This window comes from Phyllostomus discolor, chromosome 3, assembly GCF_004126475.2.
Source record: "Phyllostomus discolor isolate MPI-MPIP mPhyDis1 chromosome 3, mPhyDis1.pri.v3, whole genome shotgun sequence".
NCBI classification, from domain to species: Eukaryota; Metazoa; Chordata; class Mammalia; order Chiroptera; family Phyllostomidae; genus Phyllostomus; species Phyllostomus discolor.
Window position 1 is genome coordinate 88,970,625 of NC_040905.2, and position 17,006 is coordinate 88,987,630.

Consider the following 17,006-nt stretch of genomic DNA (forward strand, 5'->3'; position numbering starts at 1 on the left):
TCAGGGTGATTGCAACATGTGACAAACAGGAAGTCTTGAAGGCATTTCAGATTTGGGAGAAAATACAAGATAGAATTAAGAAACCACACCTTCCCTTTTTCAGATAAATAATAATAATAATACACACACACACACACACACACACACACAAAATAATGAAACTGCCCAAGAATTCAAAAAAAATGTTAAACTTTATTGATTCTTAAGAAAAACTGAATGGTATTTTGTAGGCTAAAGCTTTTGTGATTAGTTTGGAGATGACTGGAGGTGTGAATTAGACATATTAAAAATATTCTGTCACTAATTTCTTGTGCACAGGTAGTATTACTAGCCAAAGCTACTATTGCATAAGTTAAGTTTCTATTTTTCTTTTCCTTCCCTCCCTCAGTCTCACCCACCCTTCCTTCCTTCCTTCCCCCCTTCCTTCCTTCTTTCCTTCCTTCCTTCCTTTTCTTTTCCTTTCTTTTCTTCTCTTTTCTTTTCTTTTCTTTTCTTTCTTTTCTTTGGAGCCCAATAATGATCTCTTCTAGACTAGAGAGCAGACTATATTTTTGACTATGTTTACAACAGCTTTGATAAACGAAGTGGAAAATGCTATTATAATATGTATCAGGTCAGCATAAATTCAGTCTGATTTTAGACTTTGAAAGAGACAATGAAATTGTAGAAATGATAAACTTTGAAAAATTCCAACAGAAGGTACTTAACTGGTATATCTTTATGACTGTTGTGAAAAGTAGAAAGTGACCCTGGTCTTCAAAACAGTCCCCACCATCCCCCTTCTCTGCAGCCTCCTCCCCAGCCCAGAGAGAATGGGCTGGAGCGTTCCATTACCAGCCTTTGTTCTTCAAGATTAAAACCAAAGTGTTTTATACATGTGCACAACAGACTGCAAACAAAAGCATTACTATTTTTTTCTTGATATTTACTTGTATGGAAGTTATATAGCACAGAGGTAAAAAATTCTAATAATTTTAGAAGTTTAAGGGGAAAGCACCCCGCTTACCCCCTTATGTCTCCTACCCCAAACCAACCACATTTAGTACTTCTGCATCTTTCCTACTATAATTACCTCCGTATGTCTAAATAGAATCAGTATCTAACTGGACACTTAATAGATACATTCTAAAAAGTGTCTACTGATTTTCCAGGAGGATGAGGATTTTGTCTTCGTTTCTCACTACTCTCTCCCTCCACTCATTTCTCTTGTGCAGGCACTTGCTCTCCCCATCATCACATTGATACCGTTTCATCATAAATTTTGACTTGATTGGTATCAGTATTATTGTATCAGTATTATATTGTAACCCGGGAAACACTATCTCTAGCTTAGGTCTATGGTATAATAAAAGTATACTTATTTTCTTTCACATAAAATTCCCTCCAACCTAGAATTAATCACTGTTTTTTTCTTGTTTGCTTGCTTAGTTTCCTATACACCTAAAACTGGTTCCTACTCACCCCTTCCTGAAAAAGGTTTGATATTAGAAAGACAGTCTGTATTGTATCAAGCCCATGTTTTCATACAACTCTTCCCCAGAACCTTCCTCCTCTGTTTCAGCCTCGACCAGTTACTCTCTTACAGCCCTGGGTTCATTCTTCACCAGCTTCCTGGGAATTCCCTTCAACTGTTCTCTTTTTTCTGATCCCCTAATTCCTAGACCCTAAGTTTGTCTCCTGATTTACTTTTTATTTTATCATTGTCCTGCTATCAGATAAAGAGTGTTTAGAAGGTAAGTTTGAGTCCTCATATAAAATTCTAAGTTAGAAAAGATTTTTTTTGCAGAAATTTGAAGACATGCTCTAATACCTTCTGACTTTCAGCATACATATTGAGTATTCTTTTTCTTTCTGATTTCTTATCCTGTATATGCAAACTGGTATTCTTTTTTTTTTCTTTGGGCATTTTTAGAATCTTTTATGCGTTTTTATTAGTCTATAACATCATAATGACTTGTACTAGGACTGCTCTAAATTGTTCTTTTGCTGGGAAATTTGTAGGCCTTTTTAGTCTAGAAACTCAGATCTTACAATTCTAGTTACTTGAAAAAAAATTTTTAATTCTATTGTACGTTCTCTTCTCTTTCCTTTTTTATTTCTGTTCTTTCTCCCCATTGTTTGTTTATTCTTTCTCCCTCAGTTGTTTGTTTATTCGTTTATCTTTGGAACTCTAACTTTTTGAAGATTGGCCCTCCTGGATGGAGTTATTTATTTTGTATTTTTTTTGTATCCCATTTTTCTTTTTGTATCTTTCAATTTACTTTTTGAGAGGTTTATCTTCTAACTCTTGTGCTTCCAGAATATTCCTCTCTTTGTTATCTTTGTATTATTGACATTCTATAGTCTCATCTCTCTTGGAATATTAATTATAATAATTTTTTGATTCTATCTTGTTTTTATTTTCCTCAACATCCTTTTGTTTTGGGTTTGTATTGGTCTCTAACCTTTACCCTAGAGAATTACCTCAAATATCTATTGATTTTGGGCTGACAGCTAATATTTAAAGTACAGACACCAGAACACAAACACACAAACCATGCAATATCCTGACTAGATGAGCTCAGTGTGCCTATGTGGGCCTGGTGGATTGACTGGTGTCATTGTCCAGGACACTTTGTTGGGGGGCTCATGACTGTCAGTGCCTTTTAGTTTTTACTATTCTGAGCTATGTGGAGTCCTCAGATGAGAATCTGGAAGGGTAAACCTAGTCAAGGGTTAAAAAGGAGCTGGAGGAGTGTGCAGACTTTCTCTTATTCCCCATCTGGCCAGTCTTTCTTCTTCCTGCTATTTCCAGAGTCACCTTTTGCAGAGAATAATTCTGAGATCTACCGGGGAGAAGAAGCAATCCTGGGCTGTAGTTTATTTTTATTTTTATTATTTTGCATTTTAAAACAAATATCAAAAGTATATGTTGAGCCCTGGCTGGTATGGCTCAGTGAATTGAGTGCTGGCCTGAGAACCAAAGGGCCACCTGTTCAATTCCCAGTTATGAATGGGAAGCAACATGCCTGGGTTGCAGGCCAGGTCCCCAGCAGGGGATGTGCAAGAAGCAACCACACATTGATGTATCTCTTCTTCTCTTTCTCCCTCCCTTCCCCTCTCTCTAAAAATAAATAAATAAAATCTTTATTTAAAAGTATATATTGATATTCTTGCAAAATTAGTTTGTGAATGATTTTATTATACAGGAAAGAAATACGAATATCTTCTCATAGCCTAAAGTCCTGAGCACTATGAGATCTTGTTCAGAGCAGCACAGAGCAACATACAGAATTAGGCACACAGACAATGTCATGCTTTATGGATGTAAAGCTATCAAAGAGTGTAACAAAATCACATTGAGTTCAGTAAGGATTTAATTGACATTTTAATAAAACACATTTCTCTCTTTCTCTCTCTCTCTCTCTCTAACATAAACTGATATTTTGCAACTCAAAACCCAGAGCTAAATTAAGTGATTATAATGGTAAAAATATGAGAATTTATAATATTATGCCACCTAATATCATAAAATCACTTGATTTTCACCACCAACAACATTGCATTGATAATGAAGGAGGTATTGGTGCAAGTTAGGAAGTGAGGCTTTGAAAAGTTACACAGTGGGAGTAGAGTCTGCTCATAGGCCCCTTCGGCAGGTTGTAAGGGAACTCTTTGGATGATGTTGAATATTACCTAGCAACCCTTACTACTGCCAAGTCCTGTTTGCCCAAGATCACGAAAAGATTATATTCCAGGACCCAGGAACAAATTCAGAGTGTCTCTGAATAAGAAAAGAATTGAGGTCAGTTTTCATACCATTTATATCTTTTTGACTTGGGAGGTTATGTAATAACTTTATGAACAAGGGTTAAGAGTTACATAGACTCCCTTTTCTATGTCCTTGATGTAATTGCTTCATAAACAGAACTTTTGAAACTCCCTGTTTATAGTTCCATAACTATCTTTTACTCTATGAGGTACCTGGTAGACAACTTTCTGAGCCTCTGTGGGATTTTCTGGGGGAAATCACCTTTCTTCAAGGCTTCACCTCAGTTTTCAGCTCCTTGAATGGGTGGTGTCAGTTGTCCATCTGCTTTGCTAAATTTTGTTGCTGTCATCTCTAATTCCATTCTTTTTGTTTTGAGGGTCCATGTGTGTATTCAGCCTGCCAACTTCTAGTTCTGTAATTGCCATTGGCCTTGGTTAGGTGGCCTCAAGCATGTCTAGTAATCCTAACACTTTTATATCTTTATTTTCATATTGCACAGTAATTTTACTTTAAATTATTCAATAGGCTATTTTCTTTATTTCAAATGCATCTGAAATTGCATGTTGGTTGTAATTATTGAACTGTCTGTGCACTGTATGTAACAAGCATTTTTAAGCTATTGTATATAAGTGGAAAGGGTTTTAGAAGTGTAACTGTGCTATTATTTCAATAAAGACCTCTTGATACCTAAAAAAAAAAAAGAGGAATGTCTAGGAAAGGCTAGACTTGATTTCTGTTACATATTACATATGTATTTTTTTCTTTACTTCTAGGTCTACCAAAAGCAGCTGTGATTACTCAGCTACAAGCTTTAAAGGGTTCAGCTGGATTGTGGGCTTTTGGTTGTACTACTGACGATATCATTTATATAACCCTTCCTCTGTATCATAGTTCAGGATCTCTCCTGGGAATTGGTGGATGTATTGAGTTAGGTAAGTTTTTATTTTGTTTATAACAAGTTTTGAAAATGCCTAATAATTAGAACTCATGTTTTTAAAGTTTTAAACTATACCAGTAGAATTCAGAATGATTGTGTGTGTGTTATGTAATCATACCATTTAATTAATTGTACAATTTGTTAAAACTGCATAATTTCATTACATATTCAGGATATTCCTTTTTTCTAATTTTGATAAATTTATTTTATTTTATTTTTATTGTATTTTTCCATTACCATTTAGTCTCCTTACACCTCTCTTCCTTCCACAATCACCACAGTGTCATCCATGTCCATGAGTCCTTTTTGCTCAATCGCTCCACCCCCTCACCTCACCCCTGCCTTAGCTGTCATCCTGTTCTCTATGAGTCTGTCTCTGTTTTGCTTATTAGTTCAGTTTGTTCATTAGATTCCACATATGAATAAAATCATATGGTATTTGTCTTTCTCTGACTGGCCTAGCATAATATTCTCCAGGTCCATCCATGCTATCACAAAAGGTAAAACTTTCTTTTTTTATGGCCAAGTAGTATTCCACTGTGTAAATGCCCCATAGTTGTTTTATCCGCTCATCTACTGATGGACATTTGGGCTGCCTCCATGTCGTGGTGATTGTAAATAATGCTGGAACAAACATAAGAGTGTTTTTGTTCTTTCAAATGAGTGTTTGGATTCCTTCGGATACATTCCCAGAGATGGGAATGCTGGGTCAAAAGGCAGATCCATTTTTAATTTCTTTAGGTATCTCCATACTGCTTTCCCCAGTGGCGGCACCAGTCTGCATTCCCATCAACAGTGCAAAAGAGTTCCCATTTCTCCACATCCTCACCAGAAACTGTTGTTGGTTGATTTACTGATGATAGTCATTCTGACAGGTGTGAGATGATTGGTAATATTGAGCATCTTTTCGTATGTCTATTGGCCATCTGTAAGTCCTCTTCAGAGACATATTTCTTCAGGTCCTTTGCCCATTTTTTGATTGGGTTTTTTTTTGGTGATGAGTTTTGTAAGTTCTTTATAAACTTTGAATATTAACCCCTTATGAGATATATCAGCAAATATGTTCTCAAATTCTGTGGGTTACCTTTTTAGTTTGTTGATGTCTTCCTTTGCTATGCAAAACTTTTTTAGTTTGATGTGGTCCCATTTGTTTAATTTTTCTTTTGTTTCCCTTGCCTGGGGAAATATATCATAAAATATTGCTACAAACAATGTCTGAAGATTTTGCTGCCAATGTTTTCTTCTAGGATCTTTATAGTTTTAGATATAACATTTAAGACTAGTCCATTTTGAATTTATTTTTGTGTGTGGTGTAAGAAGGTGGTCTAGTTTCATTTTCCTGCACATATCTTCCAATTTTCCCAGCACCATTTATTGAATAAACTATCATTAGCTGATTGCATGTGTTTACTTTCTCTGTTGAATGTTAATTGGCTATAAAGTGGTGGGTTTATTTCTGGACTCTCTAGTCTGTTCCATTGATCTGTGTGTCTGTGTTCATGCCAGTACCATGCTATTTTGATTATTTTGACCTTATAGTATAGTTTGATATTAGGTAGCATGATTCCCCCAACTTTGTTCTTCTTTCTCAGGATCACTGTTGCTATGTGGGGCCTTTTGTGGTTCCATATAAATTTTTGAAATATTTGTTCTATTTCTGTGATATGCATCATTGGTATCTTGATAGGAATGTGTTGAATCTATAGATTGCTTTGGGTAGTATGGACATTTTAATAATGTAAATTCTTCCTATCCATGAACACGGTACGTGCTTCCACTTATTTGTATGTTCTTCAGTTTCTTTCTTCAGTGTCTTATAATTTTCCAAGCATAGTCTTTTACATCCTTGGTTAGGTTTATTTCTAGATATTGAATTCTTTTTGAAGCGATTGTAAATGGGATTGTTTTCTTAATTTCTCTTCCTGTTAGTTCATCATTGGTATATAAAAATGCAACTGATTTCTGGATATTAATTTTGTATCCTGCTACTTTGCTGAATTCATTTCTTAGTTTTAGTAGTTTCTTGGTGGGATCTTTGGGATTTTCTTTTTTTATATATATATTTTTTCCAGAGATTTATTGTTCTTATTTTTTTTCTTTTTTTCTATTTTATTGATTATGCTATTACAGTTGTCCCATTTCCCCCCTTCACTCCCCTCCACCCTGTACACCCTCTCCCACCCACTTCCCCCACTTTAGTTCATGTCCATGTGTCATACTTATAAGTTCTTTAGCTTCTACATTTCCCATACTATTCTTACCCTCCCCCTATCTATTTTCAACCTACAATCTATGCTACTTATTCTCTGTACCTCTTCCCCCTCTCTCCTCCTCCCACTCCCCTGTTGATACCCCTCCATGTGACCTCCATTTCTGTGGTTCTGTTCCTATTTTAGTTGTTTGCTTAGTTTGTTTTTGTTTTTGTTTTAGGTGTGGTTGTTCATAATTGTGAGTTTACTGTCATTTTACTGTACATGTTTTTTTATCTTCTTTTTCTTAGATAAGTCCCTTTAATATTTTATATAATAAGGGCTTGGTGATGATGAACTCCTTTAACTTGACCTTATCTGAGAAGCACTTTATCTGCCCTTCCATTCTAAATGAGAGCTTTGCTGGATAGAGTAATCTGGGATATAGGTCCTTGTCTTTCATGACTTGGAATACTTCTTTCCAGCCCCTTCTTGCCTATAAGGTCTCTTTTGAGAAATCAGCTGACAGACTTATGGGAACTACTTTGTAGGTAACTGTCTCCTTATCTCTTGCTGCTTCTAGGATTCTCTCCTTAATTTTAATCTTGGGTAATGTAATTATGATGTGCCTTGGTGTGTTCCTTCTTGGATCCAACTTCTTTGGGACTCTCTGAGCTTCCTGGACTTCCTGGAAGTCTATTTCCTTTGCCAGAATGGGGAAGTTCTCCTTTATTATTTGTTCAAATACATTTTCAATCTGTTGCTCTACTTCCTCCCCTTCTGGTACCCCTATAATTCGGATGTTGGAACGTTTAAAGATGTCCTGGAGGTTCCTAAGCTTCTCCTCATTTTTTTGAATTCTTATTTCTCTATTCTTCCCTGATTGTTTTTTTCTTCCTTCTGGTCCACTCTATTTTTTTGAGTTCCAGTTTCCTTCCCATCACTATTGGTTCTCTGTGCATTTTCCTTCATCTCTTTTATGGTAACCTGCATTTTTTCATCTAATTTGCGCCCAAAATCAATCAATTCTGTGAGCTTCCTGATCACCAGTGTTTTGAACTGTGCATCTGATAGATTAGCTATCTCTTAGTCGCTCAAAAGGATGAGTTCTGGGACACTGATTTGTTCTTCTGTTTGAGCCATCTCTCTCTCTCTCTCTTTTTTTTTTTTTTGGTCTGTTCGCTCCTGTTACGGTGAGGGGCGGAGACTTAGGTGTTTACCAGGGCTGGGCACCCCAGTCTCTAGATTGTGATGTTGTATGTGGGGGCGGGGTCAACAGGGAACAATGGTGGTAGCTCTGTTCTTCACGGGACCTCAGTCCCTTCCCTGGGATCCTGGGTTGCACGCTCTGCCCTGCTCCCCAACTGCCGCCTCACTGGGTCTGCCAGCTGCCGATTGCGTACTCAGGGTCCACCCGCTGCGATCTTGCATGGCCCTGATGCCTTAAATGCCCCAGTTGCTTTATGCGCCCAATTCTCTCTGTTCTCCCTGCCGCAAGCCGCGCCGGGCTGCTCGTCTCTGCCCCTCCTACCGGTCTGGATGAACGGGTCTACTTCAATTTCTTGGCTGTCCAACTTCCATTCAGATAAATTTTCTATCAGTTCTGAGTGTTATTCTGCCTCTAAATTGTTGTTGTTCCAATCTTGGTTGTGCGTGGAGGTACGGTGCATCCACCTATGCCTCCATCTTGGCCAGAAGTCCGGGATTTTCTTTGTACAGTATCATGTAATCTGCAAATATTGATGGTTTAACTTTCTCCCTTCCATTTGGATGTCTTTAATTTCTTCCTCTTGTCTCATTGCTGTCGCTAGGACTTCCAGTACGATGTTGAATAAGAGAGGTGAAAGTGGACATACCTGTCTTCTTCCCAATCCTAAGGGAAACACTTGTAGTTTTTCCCATTGAGTATGATGCTGTCAGTGGGTTTGTCATATACGGCCTTTATTATGTTTAGGTATATTTCCTCTATCCTCACTTTGCTGTGAGTGTTTATTACAAATGGTGCTGGATTTTATCAAAAGCTTTTTCTTCATCCATTGATATGTTCATGTGGTTTTTATATTTTATTTTGTTTATGTGATGAGTCACATTTATTGATTTGTGAATGTACCAACCTTGCATTCCCAGTATAAATCCCAATTGATCATGGTGTATGATGTTTCTGATGCATTGCTGTATTTGCTTTGCTAATATTTTGTTGAGGTTTTTAGCATCTATGTTCATCAAGGATATTGACCTATAATTTTCTTTTTTTTGTAGTGTCTTTATCTGGCATTGGAATTAGGATAATGCTGGCCCTCAGAAAATGAGCTTATAGGCCTTACTTCTTGAATTTTTTAAAATAGAGAAGAAGAGGCATTAGTTCTTTTCAGAATGTTTGGTAAAATTCATGTGTAAAGCCATCTGGTTCAAAGCTTTTGTTTGTTGGGAGTTTTTTTATTACTGTTTCAATTTCACTAGATGTAATCTGTCTATTAAGGTTCTCTGATTCTTCCTGATTTAGTTTTGGAAGACTGTGTGTTTCTAGGAGTTTATTCATTTCATCCAGGTTGTCTAGTGTGTTGGCATACAGTTGTTCATAATACTTTCTTACAATCCTTTCTATTTATTTGGTGTCAATTACTATTTCTCCTCTTTCAGTTCTGATTTTATTTATTTGGGTCGTCTCTCTTTTTTTCATGATGAGTCTGGTTAAAGGTTTGTCAATTTTGTTTATCTTTGCAAAGAACCAGCTCTTGGATACATTGATCTTTTTTATCTTTTTTTAGACTCTATTTCATTTATATCAGCTCTGATATTTATTACTTCCTTCCTTCTACTCACTTTGGGCTTTGTTTATTGTTCTTTTTCAGGCTCCTTTAAGTGCTAAGTTAGATTGTTTATTTGAGCTTTTTCTTATTTTGAGATAGGCTTGTAATGCTATGAATTTCCCTCTTAGTATTGCTGTCCCAGTGTCCCACAGATTTTGAATTGTTGAGCCATTGTTTTCACTGGTTTCAAGGTATCTTTTGTTTTCTTTCTTGATCTTGTTGACTCACTCATTTTTTAACACTATCTAGCCCTGGCTGGCGTAGCTCAGTGGATTGAGCATGGGCTGCGAACCAAAGTGTCACAGGTTTGATTCCCAGTCAGGGTACGTGTCTGGGTTGCAGGCCATGACCCCCAGCAACCGCACATTGATGTTTCTCTCTCTCTCTTTCTCCATTCCCTCTCTAAAAATAAATAAATAAATAAAATATTTTTTTAAAAAAACAATATCTTATTTAGCTTCCATGTATTTGGGTGTTTTTCAGTTATCTGCTTGTGATTGATTTCTAGTGTTATAGCATTATGGTCAGAGAAGATGCTTGGTATGATTTCTATCTTTTAAAATTTATTAAGACTTCCTTTGTATCCTAACTGTGGTCTATCTTAGAAAATGTTCCATGTGCACTTAAAAAGTACATATATTCTGCTGCTTTAGGGTGAAATGCCCTGAAGATAACAATTAAATCCATTTAATCTAGTGTGTTGTTCAAGGCTGCTATCTCCATGTTGATTTTCTTCTTGAAAATCTACCCATTTAAGTCAACGGGGTGTTAAAATCCCGCACTATGACTGTGTTTCTGTCAATCTCTCCCTTTATGTCCATCAAAATTTGCTTCACGTATTCAGGTGCTCCTATGTTGGGTGTGTAAATGTTTATTAGGGTTATAGCCTCTTGTTGAATTGTTCCCTTCGTCATTATATAGTGTCTTTCTTTGTCTCTTACTATAGTCATGCTTTTAAAGTCTGTTTTGTCAGAAATAAGTATTGCTACCCCAGCCATTTTTTTCCTTTCTATTTTCATAAAATATCTTTTTATATCCTTTTACTTTTGGTCTGTGTGTATCTTTTGATCTGAGGTGGGGTCTTAGAGGCAGCATATACATGAGTGTTATTTTGTTAATCCATTCAGCTACCCTCTGACTTTTGGTTGGAGCATTTAAGCCATTTACATTTAAGGTGATGATTGATAGATACATATTTAGTGCCATTAATTGTTAGAGTATTTTCTTGGGTTTTTTCCTTTCTCCTTTTTTCTTCTTCTTGTTAGAGCAAGCCCTGTAACATTTGTTCATTCTGGTTTTGTGTTAACAAACTCCTTTACTTTTTCTTGTCTGGGAAGCTCCTTTTTCTCCTTCAGTTTTAAATGATAGCGTTGTTTGTAGGTCCCTGCTTTTCATCTCCATGAATATTTCATGCCATTCCTGTCCAGCCTGAAATGTTTCTATTGAGAAATTAGAGGACAGTCTAATTGTTGACCTGCTTTTCTCTTGTAGCTTTTAAGGATTCTCTCCTTGTCTTTAAGCCTTGTCATTTTAAGTATGCTATGTCTCGGTATGGGCTTCTTTGGGTCCAACTTGTTTGGGACTCTCTGAGCTTTCTGGACTTGTATGTCTTTACTTCACCAGATTAGGGACGTTTTCAGTCATTATTTCTTCAGATAAGTTCTCGATCTCTTGCTCACTCTTTTCTCTTTCTGGTATTCCCATGATGTGGGTGTTGTTACACTTCATGTTGTCTGAAATGTTTCTTAAGCTTTCCTTATTTTTTAAAATTCTTTTTTCATTTCTTTTTTTAAAATTTTCTTGCAAGAAGTAAATTTCTTATCTTTTTAATAATATATTTTATTGATTATGCTATTCCAGTTGTCCCAATTTTTCCCCCTTGGACCCATCACCCAGTACCTCCATTCTCTCCATCATCCCCTCCCTTAGTTTATGTTCATGAATCATGCATATAAGTTCTTTGACCACTATATTTCCTACACTGTTCTTACCATCCCCCTATTTTGTACCTACCAATTTGTACTTTTTAATCCCTGCACCTCTTCCCTTATTTTTTCTTTCCCCCTCCTAGCTGATAACCCTCCAAATGATCTCCATATCTATGGTTCTATTTCCATTCTGTTTGTCTGCTTAGTTTGTGTTTTAGATTTAGTTGTTGATAGTTGTTAATTTGTTGCCATTTTATCATTCATAGTTTTGATCTTCTTTTTCTTAAATAAGTCTCTTTAACATTTCATGTAATAATGGCTCGGTGATAATAAACTCCTTTAACTTTACCTTATCTGGGAAGCACTTTATCTGCCCTTCAATTCTAAATTATAGCTTTGCTGGATAGAGTAATGGAGGTTGTAGATCCTGGCTTTTCATCACTTTGAATACTTCTTGCCAGTCCCTTCTTGCCTGTAAGATTTCTTTTGAGACATCAGCTTACAGTCTTATGGCAGCTCCTTTGTAGGTAATAGTCTGCCTTTTTTTCTTGCTGCATTTAACATTCTCTATTCATCTTTAGCCTTCCCATTTTAATTATGATGTGTCTCAGTGTGTTCATCTTTGGGTCCAACTTGTTTGGGTCTCTCTGTGCTTCCCGGAGTTGTATGCCTATTTCCTTCACCAATTTAGGGAAGTTTTCTTTCATTATTTGTTTAAATAAGTTTTCAATTTTTTTGCTCTTTCTCTTATTCTTCTAGCACCCCTATGATTTGGATATTGGTACATTTGGAGATGTCCCAGAGGCCCCTTATTCTCTCCTTGTTTTTTTGAAATCTTTTTTTGCTGTTCTAATTGAATGCATTTTTCTTCTTTATGTTCCCTGGTTTGATTCTTGACTTCATTCCCTCCACTTTTGGTTCCCTGTAGGTTTTTCTTAATTTCACTTAATGCCAACTTCATTTCTACATGATTCTTTCTTGGCTATTGCAGTACCCAGTGATTTATTTCAGCATCCTGATAACCAGTGTTTTGAACTCTGCATCAAATAGGTTGCATATCTCCATTTCATTTAGTTCTTTCTTTGGAGTTTTATTCTGTTCTTTCATGTAATAATTTGGGCCATATTTCTTTGTCTCCTGATTTTTGCAGCCTCCCTGTGTTGTGTGTGTGTGTGTGTGTGTGTGTGTGTGTGTATTAGACCAAGGTGCTTTGACTGTCTGCTTTAGTAGTGTGACCTATTGTAGCAAAGGCACATGTAAATTGTTTTGTGGCCTTAGGTAATCACCAAGGTGAGACAACCCATTTCACTACTTTGTGGCTCTCTATGGGGGAGGGCTGAGAGAGGGGACAAGGATGATGCCTGGCCTGTAGTGATTACCTGGGAGAAAGCTGTCTTCTCGAATTTGCCCTGTTGCCAGTCAATTTACTTTCTCCCCTTCTCTCCATCTGCCACTTGTGCCCTTCCAGCTGTTTCCCTGGCGCTGAATCCTAGAGGGGTAGGTTCTACATAAATCCTGAGACCTTTGTGGGTTCTTTAAGAGGACTCTCCTGAGAAACCTTCTGTTTCTGCCACCACCCCAAACCCCAGAGGTTTTACAGCCAGAAGTTATGGGGACTTTTCTTCCTGGCACTGGAACCCTGGGCTTGATGGTCCATTCTTGGACTGGGATCACTTGCTCCCAATGTATCCCTCCCCATTTTTATCCACCGTACAAGAATGTGGGACCGCTTGTCCCACCATCTCTCTGTGACACTCTGCATCTCCACCTCTCTGCGTTCCCACCTCTTCTACCCGTTTGGATGGATGTAGCTTCTTTAAATCCTTGGTCGTCAGACTTCTATATAGCTTGATTTTCTGACAATTCTGGGTGATATTTGTTTTGTCATCTAGCTGTAGTGTTGGCAGTAGTTGTGCTCAGAGGCTAAGTGTGTTTACCTACCCCTGTATCTTGACCAGAAGTCTTTAATTCTTTTTTTCCTTTTTTGCTGTGCTTGGGTGTTGTTTTCTACATTGTCTTCCAAGACACTGATTAGATCCTCTGCTTCTTCTAACCTACTGTTTATTCCTTCCAGTTTATTTCAGATATTGCACTCTTTACTTTTGACTGATCCTTTTTTATGGTTTCTATGGGTTTTTTCATGCTGTTGAGTATAATCCTTACTCTAAACTCTCTGTATGAATAAATTGCGTGCCTCCATTTCATCTAATTCTTCTTCTGAAGAATTATCTTATTTTTTCATTTGGGGCCAGTTTCTTTGTTTTCCCATTTTGGCTGTTTCTTTATATTTGTTTCTATGTATTGGGTTGATCTGTAAAGATTCTGGTGCAGACCTTGTCAGATGCTGCTTGTTACTGGCCCTGTGCAATCTGTTTGGGGCTGTCAGTGATCTGCAGAGTGTGGCTCCCTCTGCTGGGCCTAATAGTCTGAGCCAGAGGTTTTTCAGCAGTTAGGGCAGTGGCTGAAAGGATGCCACTGCCCGAATTCTATGGCCTGAAAATTTAGCTTTGTATTACACTGGTTTTGTTTTGACTTTTTTGGAATTTTCTCTTGGTTGCTCAGCGGTGGAACATTGCGCATACACTCAGTGTATTCCTGAAGTTGAAAGAGTACTGCCCCAGTAATTTGGCCATGCAGATGGTGCTGGCTGTTAACTGGGCTTTCCTCCCCATGGGGTCACTCCACCTTTGATAATCTACCCCCACCTCTTTAAACAGTAAGGAACCTTCCAAGAGAGTGAATGTGGAAACTACATAGCTCTTAAGGCTTATCTGTGGAAGTGACTTAAATCACTTTGTCTACATTCTGTTGATCAAAGCAAGTGACAAGCCAATCCAGTTTCAGTATTTGAAGGGTTGGGAAGTAAACATCATTTCTTGAAGGGAGGAGAAGCAAATTCACATTGCAAAGGTAAATGCATAATAAGCATTGCTGAGGCTATCTTCACAAGCAGTATACCCCAAATACCCAATAAGTCAGTTGGTAGTGCTTGTAACATAGTGAATTCCATTTATAAACATGCTAAGATTATGGGTCCATTACCAGCTGGTCCCAAAATAATATATGAAGAGAGATCATTTACTGTGTTTGGTAGGGGAGGTGGGGGTCAAAAAACTGAATTTATTTATAAAAATTTGTGTGTTTACTTACATGTTTGAACTTCAGTCACCTTCAAAGTACTCTCTATTTGATACAATAGAGCCATTTTTCCACTGTTCAAAACAGTTTTCAACTCACTGATTTTGATGCCTTTTAGTGCTTCTGCTGTTTTTTGTTTCACCTCTTCCACATCAGCAAAACATTTTCCTTTGAGGACTTTTTCCCTGGGGACAAAAAGAATGTCGCTTGGAGTGAGATTTGGGTGAATAGTGAGAGTTGGGGACAGGGGTCATGCTGATTTTGACCAAAAACTGCTGAACACTCAGTGCAATGTGGACAGGTGCCCTCATAAATCACCCATCATGAAATGAGCAAATGCACTGAATGAGTTTTCAAAAAAAATCACCAAAACCAAATGCAACCTCTCATAACAACACCAGCTGGCACACTGATACAGATGGGTTCCTAAAATACTCACCTCATGGAGGAATCCTGTACTACAAGGGGTCCACCCTCCAGAAAATAATTCTGGTTTTTTTGAGCTCCCCTTCATATGTCTAAAATACTATCGAGTATTTTATAGAATAGCATATTTAGAATGTGATTAACTTTCACAATAAGTAAAGGTAAAAGTCAGTATGTTTTTTTCTTTCAGTCATATTCATATGACTTACATTGTTGCTAAAGTTAGGTTCTACAGTCATCAGTGAACTAACTGCCTTACTCTCAACCTCAAGATATGAACTGTAACATTAAAGTTTTCAAATGAACTTGATATAAGTGGCCACTGATGGATTATAAAAGCCTTGAAGGTGATAAAGTGACAGAGCAACATCATGTGTGTTTTATCTTAATTCTGCCCTTGAATTTTCTTACCTAGTGTTTCTTTTTGCCTTTCCTCATAGGAGCTACTTGTGTGTTAAAGAAGAAATTCTCAGCAAGCCAATTTTGGAATGACTGCAAAAAGTATAATGTGACTGTGTTTCAATATATTGGAGAAATCTGTCGCTACCTTTGCAAACAACCTAAGGTAAGAGTAATCATTCTCACAGAGAAAAAGTCATTCCAGAAAGAAAAAGTATTGAGAGAAAAAGTGATTTTGTTTCCTTATCCTCCATCTTCTTCCACAACATAGTTTACCTGACTTACACAGATAAAATGACTTACCCCAAGATAAAATGAGTATAAAACAAGTCAGAGAAAATAGGAGAGCTATCCAGGAATGTACTAATACTGTGCTTTATAATGTGGCAGGAAGACAGACCCACAATCCAGCTCACTTCGTGTTTGGACTAATTAAACTTTCTGCATACACAGCATACATCTGATGATGAAGTTAGATACATGCTCTGTTTACAGAAACCAATTATTCCAAGGTTGAATTAAATAATATTTTAAATGAAAACTAACACTGGTTGTGCTTGTTTTTCTATTTTTTCTTTGAATAAGTGATTATATTAGAATATCTTTTTGTTTGGGTTTGCTTTGATTTACACTTGTCTTCCCCCCTAAAGCACTCATTTCCACATAGTTTTATAAATTACCCTCTTTCAAAAGTAAACAGACAAAGAGAGGTGCCTGAAGTTTGTCTTTATTAGTCTGTTTGCTTTTTGCCCTCAGATGTTACTTTTCTTTCCCTGGTATCATTTGTATTTTCCAGATGCCTATTTTTTAAATGTCTGATTTCTAAATGTTTTTGAGGCTACAAAGAAGTGATTCAGTAATCAGATTAACACCAGCCCCTTGAAGAATGGTAATAGAAAATGCTTCCCTGTGTGGGCCTTGGCAGCAGAATCTGCTGGCCTACCGTTGGCCTCTGAGAAACACCTTTCCTAGACTAGGACATCTCTCCCTCATCACCTCTGCCATCATCACACCAGCTTAAGGCATGAGAGGGGCCTGGGATATCTTCTCTGGTTGGCTACAATAAGGAATCCTTTTACCCACAGTGCAGCTGAGACAAGAGTAGAGGCATTTAAATAAAACTTTATTAAAGATATAGGGTTACACAGAGGAAATAAACACAGAAAAGAATGTGAAGCTGGATCATCCTACTTAGAAATGCTTTTATTCATTTTAAGCCTGGAATTTAGCAGGGAGACGCCTCTTGTCTTGCTCCTGACTGACTTTGTGGCAGAAGCAACCCTTCTTCTTCCCATTTGGTCAGGAGTGCTTCAGATGGTGACGGATTTCCTAGACCCACACCCAAGACAGAGAGTCCCAGAGAAATGTTTTAGGTTATTTTTACCTTTATTCTCTTCAGAAAGACTTTACCAATATCAGGGTTGTGAT

The 17,006-nt window shown here is 37.3% G+C and overlaps 1 protein-coding gene across 2 annotated transcripts in view; it reads left to right on the forward strand.

Moving 5' to 3' along the window:
• The window catches only part of SLC27A6 (solute carrier family 27 member 6), a 74,040-nt gene that overhangs the window by 13,218 nt on the left and 43,816 nt on the right, over positions 1–17,006 (forward strand). The window contains exons 3-4 of one of the 2 annotated variants that reach the window (XM_028514258.1): positions 4,525–4,683; positions 15,620–15,744. In XM_028514258.1, the coding sequence (XP_028370059.1) occupies positions 4,525–4,683; positions 15,620–15,744 (284 nt within the window). The remainder of the gene's footprint in view (positions 1–4,524; positions 4,684–15,619; positions 15,745–17,006) is intronic. The other variant, XM_036020719.1, reaches the window with a different exon arrangement.